The sequence below is a fragment of the Podarcis vaucheri genome, assembly GCF_965113315.1.
Source record: "Podarcis vaucheri genome assembly, chromosome: 1".
NCBI lineage: Eukaryota > Metazoa > Chordata > Lepidosauria > Squamata > Lacertidae > Podarcis > Podarcis vaucheri.
In genome coordinates, this window is record NC_138759.1 from 45,964,345 (window position 1) to 45,971,872 (window position 7,528).

The 7,528-nt window shown below is 42.8% G+C and overlaps 1 protein-coding gene across 2 annotated transcripts in view; it reads right to left on the minus strand.

Moving 5' to 3' along the window:
* SPTBN5 (spectrin beta, non-erythrocytic 5) overlaps window positions 1-4,384 on the minus strand; it is a 107,684-nt gene extending 103,300 nt beyond the window's left edge. For both annotated transcript variants that reach the window (XM_082239075.1, XM_082239076.1), the window contains exons 1-3: window positions 4,283-4,384; window positions 2,019-2,135; window positions 342-509 (exon numbers count right to left, since the gene is read on the minus strand). In XM_082239075.1, the coding sequence (XP_082095201.1) occupies window positions 342-509; window positions 2,019-2,129 (279 nt within the window). In that variant the 5' untranslated portion in view covers window positions 2,130-2,135; window positions 4,283-4,384. The remainder of the gene's footprint in view (window positions 1-341; window positions 510-2,018; window positions 2,136-4,282) is intronic.
* Window positions 4,385-7,528: the final 3,144 nt, after the last annotated feature.

The window sequence follows — 7,528 nt, forward strand, 5'->3', positions numbered from 1 at the left end:
TGTATCAGGAGGTTTTTTAATGCTTGATGTTTTATGTTTTTAGATATGCTATAAGCTGCCAAGAGTGGCTGAGGAAAAGCACAGAACACATGCAATTATCAAAATATATCAACTATCTCCAACATTAAAAAAGAAATAGGGGGAAGACTTTAACCTTTCTATGGAACTATGGTTTAAAACTGTTCCATTACTGTTAATTAACATTACTCTTAAAGAGAATTTCTTTAAATTTGTGTACCAATGACACCTGACGGACTATAGATTAAACATAAATTTATAAATATGCAACCGCACACTGTCCTGCAACTTGACAAGTCTGCATTGTACCTTTACATTCTCACCTTGGTTTTGAGGAATTGGATAGCTTTGCTGTTGTTCTCCAGAAAATGAACCCTCATTTTACCCTTGTTTGGTCTGGGCAGTTGCTCAGCAGACAGCAGCTCTAACAGCTGCAGGAGATAAATGCCATCTTTCAGTTCAGTATAGAGATCATGAATCCTAATGTCCACCTGCAAACGAAGCATCAAAGAATTCAGCCAAAATTTCACAGCCAATGACATGGACAGATGTCACACAAGGATAGATAATGGCAAGCAAGTGCTGTAATTGCTGTTTGACTGGCATGAAGAGAAGAGAAGAGAAGAGAAGAGAAGAGAAGAGAAGAGAAGAGAAGAGAAGAGAAGAGAAGAGAAGAGAGGAGAGAAATTATTTGCTTCTGGGCCAACTGAATTCACATCATTTAATATTCTGAACAGGACTTCACATGGAAAGAAACTATGGGTAGGTCTGAACAACTTCTCTATACTCCTTTACCTACAGTGTCCTTTGTGGAGTCTTGACAAATATCCCCTATTCTAGTCAGCTAAAAGGGTGACTGGAATATTTGCAGCCTTCAATCCATTGGCTGATACGCTGCCAGAATCTTCGTTTAAAATACATTTATAGCAACAGTTTGGAGCTTCTGACTGCAACTTTAAAAAGTCAATCTTTGTTCCAGAAGCTGCAACAAAAAGCAGTAGCTCTGGTTGCCGATTCGCTACCAGGCTAAGTTCAAGCAGTTAGCACATGTATGCAAAACCTTGATACCAGGCTTGGTACCTGGATATCTGATCTCGCCCCTTATAATTCCCAACCAGTCACTGTGCTTTTACTGGAGAGGGCCTCCTGCAGATTCCATCTCATCCAGAGGTCTGTTCCCTACGACTAGGAATCAGGCCTTTAGTGTGGAGGCACCAACTGTGAACCTCTCTCTCACATATCAGACAGGTGCCACCTCTAGCATCTTTTTGGTGCACGTCAAAGCCTTTTAAGTGGAGATTTTATTGTCACTGCAGTCTTTATCTGTACTGGATTTGAATTGTTTTTTTAAAATACATGGAATTGCTTTTACTGCTTTCATTATTGGTGCGGTCACTGTTAATCACTTTGAGATGTTTCTGAGGGAGCAATTAATAAATGGAATTACTGTAAATGAATGAATGATTAAAATGTCTTGGTCCAGCTCTGACAGCTGAAATACCTTCTGGGTTGATGTTAAAACATTGACTGCCTAGTCATAAATATTATATTAGCTTGTAATTGGTGTAAACTAAAGCATTAAGGATGACACATACATCTTGAGAAGAAGTACAACCTGATGACTCACAGCTGAATGGGTAAAAGGCCTTGACTGAAACCCTACAGAGTTTGAGAAGCTGTGGAAATTCTACCTGTACCAGGAAATTGCAGTTGTCAAGTCACTGAAATGTTTAAGTAATAGCAAATTGTGCTAAGGCACAATGGTTCCAGGTGCTGCACTAATGCTTTGCCCAGGCTGGTGTTTGTTTTGCAGCCATCTTGAATGTGGTAACTTTAGATGTCAATGGAAGTTCAAAATGCATTGTTTACACTGTTAAAGCTCACACTTAATGATATTGTATGGATAAAGTTTGTCAGGGGCTTTCCATGAGTTGTTTGTCACTCCACCAAGGAAGTCTTTAAGCTGATCACATCTGAAGGAGCTTGAGGAAAGTACCTACACCATGTTTGTAGAACACATTGTTGATCCAGTTGGTGAATGTTTTCTTCTGCATGGTCATACGCTGCTCCTGCAGCTTTTTGAACTGTCCTTGTACATATTCTTCCTCCATGGTGCCCTAAACACAGAAACATTCCAGCATGACTCCTCGAAAAATAACCATGCATCACCCACCCCAGCTTGCTGCCAATTCTTTTGCATTCTTGAGCTTTCTTGTTCTTCTTGAAGCCAAGGAATGTGTACCAGATTATGCATTCAACAGAAAACTACCAGCCAAATTTGAGAGCCCACGTTCTTCCGTTTCACTTCCTCTCTGGTCAGAACCAATTTCACACCTCCTGCAATGCATTTCTTGCCAAAAGGAAGTGGGTGCTGCTACCCATCAACTAATAAGCTGAGAACAACCAAGGAAGATCTCTATTAAGCTGAATACATTTTGGAAAGGTTTCAGATTAAAGTGTTAACCAAACTGTAATACTAGTTTTGGCGTTTCAACTTTAAATAAAAGAAATAGTGGGGGTGGGCATGCCTTTCTTCTATTCTCTTTCCTGGTTTTATTGAAAGACAAAGAACTTCAGATTACACCCAAAGAATGCAGTGTTAGCATTTTTGGGGAGTGGCCAATCTCAATGGTAGTGTGCTTTGCATGCAGAAAGTCCCAGTTTCAATCCCTGACGTCTCCTGGTAGGAATGAGAAAGACTACTTATCTGAAACCCTGAGGAGATGCTGCCAGCCAGTCTAGACCAGAGGTTTCCAAGCTCCCCCTGCCCCCATGGACCACTTGAATATTTCTGAGGGTCTTGGTTGAAAACTTAATGGTTTGCCTGCTTGTTGTATGTAACAGGCCGTACTAGAAGCTGCATGGTTTATAATTTTATTTTGGCAGACACGCCAGGGACCACCTGAATGTGGTTCACAAACCATACTTTGGGAACCCTTGAAATAGACAATACTGAGCTAGATGGACCAAATGTCTGGCTCAGTCTAAGCTTCCTGTTACTAACAAAGAGATCTTGGAAGCAGTTCCAGAGATTGAGTTGAGGGCAAGGGCTCCCCAAACAAGTAGCTGCCTCCTGTTGATGGGCCCCTACTTGAGGAGAGGTATCTTTTGCATACACAAGAGTGTTGGACTCCTTGGTAAACCTCATACTGTATATTAACTCAGTTTGCTCTTAATGGCAGCCTGCTTTTCTGGTTCCACTTGCACTAGTTTCTAAGTAATTGTGCTTTCTGAAGAAAGACACCAGCATTCTGCCTGGCTAATTTGTACACCAAGGAGAGGCTTTGTGTTTTAAAGCCATTTCCCTTGCTTCCCCCCATTTGTAATATGAACTTGGTTAGGTTAGTTAATATTTGCTATATAAAAAAATAATTTCTTTGATGATTAGCTTCATCAGAACTTCAGAAAAATTAGCATTCGTGTGTGATGGCATCATTTCTTACTTAACAAATCCAACACACAGGACACAATTGGTTCACCCAAAAATGTACTTGGGCTCCCCACAACCAACTTTTATGGCGCAGTGACTGAATAGTGGTGCTTGAAAGATCTTTGTGGTCAGATCTGGTCTTAGGGGATGTGGTAGATGACCCACAACCAAAGCCTCCTCAGACCTGATTTACTGTTTATGAAGTATGCTCAAATATTGTTTAAATGATCATGGTCACTATTTGCTGGCAAAATATATCCCAGCGACATGTACTTCTGGAAAGACAAAATGCTGGGACCCTACTTTTCAGTTCATACACAGGACTCCATAACAAGTTCAAGGGTCCTCCCGCACAATGGGAGAATTAACTGTTTTCAAAAAGCTACAGAAATCTAATTTTCTGAAGCAGCCCTTTCACCCTTCAAGGCAACTGCCAGAAGGAGGGATTTTTGCCCAAAATTCACCAGCTCCCGCACATTTTGGGAAGTCCCCAGTACTTTTTTCTTCCTGAAGAAGATACATTATCCTTCTTGCCTTTCTCTTGCTTAATCTCTGGTCCCAGCAAAATGACTGGATCATTTGTCAACCAAAATCAGCTAAAAATGATTATGCTTTCTGTTGTCATTTCTTCACTTACTTTTTTTTTTGCACATGCAGTACCATACAATAGGACTGTCAGTTCTTTTTAGAACATCTCGCCTGTCACTTGTAAGAACGTACCTTCTCGCAAGGATAACATTTGTCTTCAAGCAATTCTGAGATGACTCAAACGCCTATACCCTCATTTTGCCCCATCCACAGAAAGCCAAGGAATTCCTTGAAGTCTAAACTTACCCAGCCTTGTAAAGATGTCCCTTTGAAAGCCAGCAAGACACCCTTCAATAGAATAAACACTTTTACTCCAGAACTGCTGGTTTATTCTGGCATACAAAGTGACCTTTGAATACTGTGACAGTGAGAAAGTATTTATAATCTATATGAAAACTCTACACCTGGCTGGAGAGGGAAAAGGTCATTAGAATATTGGGGGTAAAGGTTCTCAGCAGAATGGTTATGATCTATCTGCAGCAGTTCAGATGCTGACATAATGTACTAGAACAGGAAGTTGGGCTCTGATGCTGGCAGGTGCTCATGATAAAGAAAATATGGACCTCCCACGCTAAGTTGGAGTAGATGATTCCAGTCACTACCTGGCCCATAGTACAAGGCTGTAAATGACAAAGGTAATTCCATAAAGGTAATTCTATAAAGTATAAAAATAAATACCAAGTGTTGGAATTAGAAAGCCTTCATTTCATAAATTAATTTACAATATTGGGCCATTGGCTGCAGCTAGCCTGCCAGAGGTTTATTCCATATAATATGACTCTTTGGGCTGATGTGAATAAAATAAGACATTACACACACACACACACACCCTGCTTTTTCCCTGACAAAGACTCAAAGCAGCTTACAGATAAATATAAGAACTGTTTTTCTATATAAAAACACAGAAAAATCAATCATATAAAAAGAACCAAAGAAATTTGAGCATTCTTTCAGGTTCATCAAATTTTGTGCTAAGGCAGCTGATTTTCAGGAGTTAATGGAGCACAGCAGGACCTGAGAGTAATGATCAAAAGAAAACAAGCTACCCCTAATTTTCACTACTTGTGCAACAGGCTTACGTTCTTCAAAGAAATGGCTGCCCTTCCAGTTTCCAATAAGTGGAGTGATGTTCTGCTCTTTTGTACCTGAACTATGTTAGGAAATCTGTTTACAGTTCCATTTAAAGCAATAATTGTGACTCAGTACTTCAGGCAAAGGGTGGCACTGTGGGTTAAACCACAGAGCCTAGGACTTGCCGATCAGAAGGTCCGCGGTTCAAATCCCTGCGACAGGGTGAGCTCCCATTGCTCGGTCCCAGCTCCTGCCAACCTAGCAGTTCGGAAGCACGTCAAAGTGCAAGTAGATAAATAGGTACCGCTCCAGCGGGAAGGTAAACGGCGTTTCCGTGCGCTGCTCTGGTTCGCCAGAAGCGGCTTAGTCATGCTGGCCACATGACCCAGAAGCTGTCTGCGGACAAATGCTGGCCCCCTCGGCCAATAAAGCGAGATGAGTGCCGCAACCCCAGAGTCGGTCACAACTGGTCAGTGGTCTCTTTACCTTTACTTCAGGCAAAAGCCTCAAGATTTGACACTTTTATTGCCTCCTGTGAAACACCAGTTGGTAACCTTGCATTGTGAATCGGGCAGCCATGTGTTATAATTTCCATAATACATCTGATTTAATCATTTTCTAAATAGCTTGTTCACATAACTGATTGTCTCATTAGCTCCTTTCTGCTCCTATAAGCCAGAGATTATACTTCTCCACCCCCACAAAGATTGTACAATAAGTGAATGGCAGCGGACCTCACTGGAAAGAGATAGCATTTCACTTTCCTTTCTGGTTTCTTCTTGCATGCAGCCACAAGCAAAATGTGATGATGCTAGCAAGGGCGTAGCAAGGGGGGTGGTGCAGTAGGTGCGGTTCGCCCTGGGTGTCCCCACTGAGAGGGGTGACAAAATGGCAGGCAGCATTCACTGCGGGGCCTGCAGCGCACCCAAGCCATCTGTCTCAGGCGCCCACAGGCTCCACACTGTCCACCTGCTGCCTCCCCCCCAGCTGTAGGGCGGCTGAGGCCTTACAGCATGCCCCGTACCTGTGAGTGCCACGCGCCCTGCCCTGCCCCATGGGCAGTTCACCCTGCCCCTGGGCGCACCGCCCTAGGTGCCCAAGAGCCTTCCTTCACCACTGGATGCTAGGAATAAGTGAGCTTTCCTTTTGAGGCATAGCTTTGCAAACTGTATGCTAAATTCTAGGCAACCCTCTGGTTCCTCAATGAGAAGTAACTATCATGGGCTGGTTGAGCTGGGACAGTGAAGATGGGTGGTTTCCTGAGGGCTCCAGAAGGATGGGGAGTCACTGCAAAAGGGTTCTTGTCCTGCTGTTCTCACTCAAGGGCAAGCAGCCTGAGCATGAAATGCTGACCAACGGAACTGGAGCATGAGATGGCAGTTGCCAGTGGAGGAGGAGTCTAGCATTTTGAATTTATGGTGCCCTTCAGGGCCACCTTGAGTGTGAGGTTGATGTTTGTGGCTGCTACCAATCCGAACACAGTTGAGCAGTACCACTGCATGTTGATTATGCAGCTGGGAGTAAGTGGTCAGAAGTAGTTCCATACCCATATGAAAGTGATGTACCGTTGGTATTTGACACCTAGCAAAATTGCGAAGAAAATTGAGGATACTCTTGAGAGTCCCATGGACTGCAAGAAGATCAAACCTATCCATTCTTAAGGAAATCAGCCCTGAGTGCTCACTGGAAGGACAGATCCTGAAGCTGAGGCTCCAACACATTGGCCACCTCATGAGAAGAGAAGACTCCCTGGAAAAGACCCTGATGTTGGGAAAGATGGAGGGCACAAGGAGAAGGGGACGACAGAGGACGAGATGGTTGGACAGTGTTCTTGAAGCTACCAGCATGAGTTTGACCAAACTGCGGGAGGCAGTGGAAGACAGAGGAGTGCCTGGCGTGCTCTGGTCCATGGGGTCATGTAGAGTCGGACACGACTAAAACGACTAAACAACAACAACAAAATTGTGAAAATGTTTAGAACCAGTTCAAATGTATGCTGGAAATGTAAAAGGAAGGAGGCTATGTCGTATCATATGTGGGGGTCATGTGGGGTGGTAAAAGCTTTCTGAGAAATGATATATGATGAGCTGGAAAAAAATGTTTAAGATAACTTTTGTTTAAAAACCAGAGGCATTTTTTTGTTAGGCATTACAGGTGCGGAACTATCAAAAGAAAATAAAAGACTGTTTAGGTATGCAACAGCAGCAGCAAGGATGCTTCTTGCCCAGAGATGGAAAGAAGAAGTACCGACCAGAGAAGAGTGGCAGACCAAGCTGATGGAATATGCAGAAATACCTAGACTGATGGGAAAGATCAGAAATCAGGAAGACCAAGTATTCTTAAAAGACTGGAATAATTTTCTAACATATCTGAGACATCACTGTAAACAGTTGAAATCATTGGCAGGAATACAATGACACT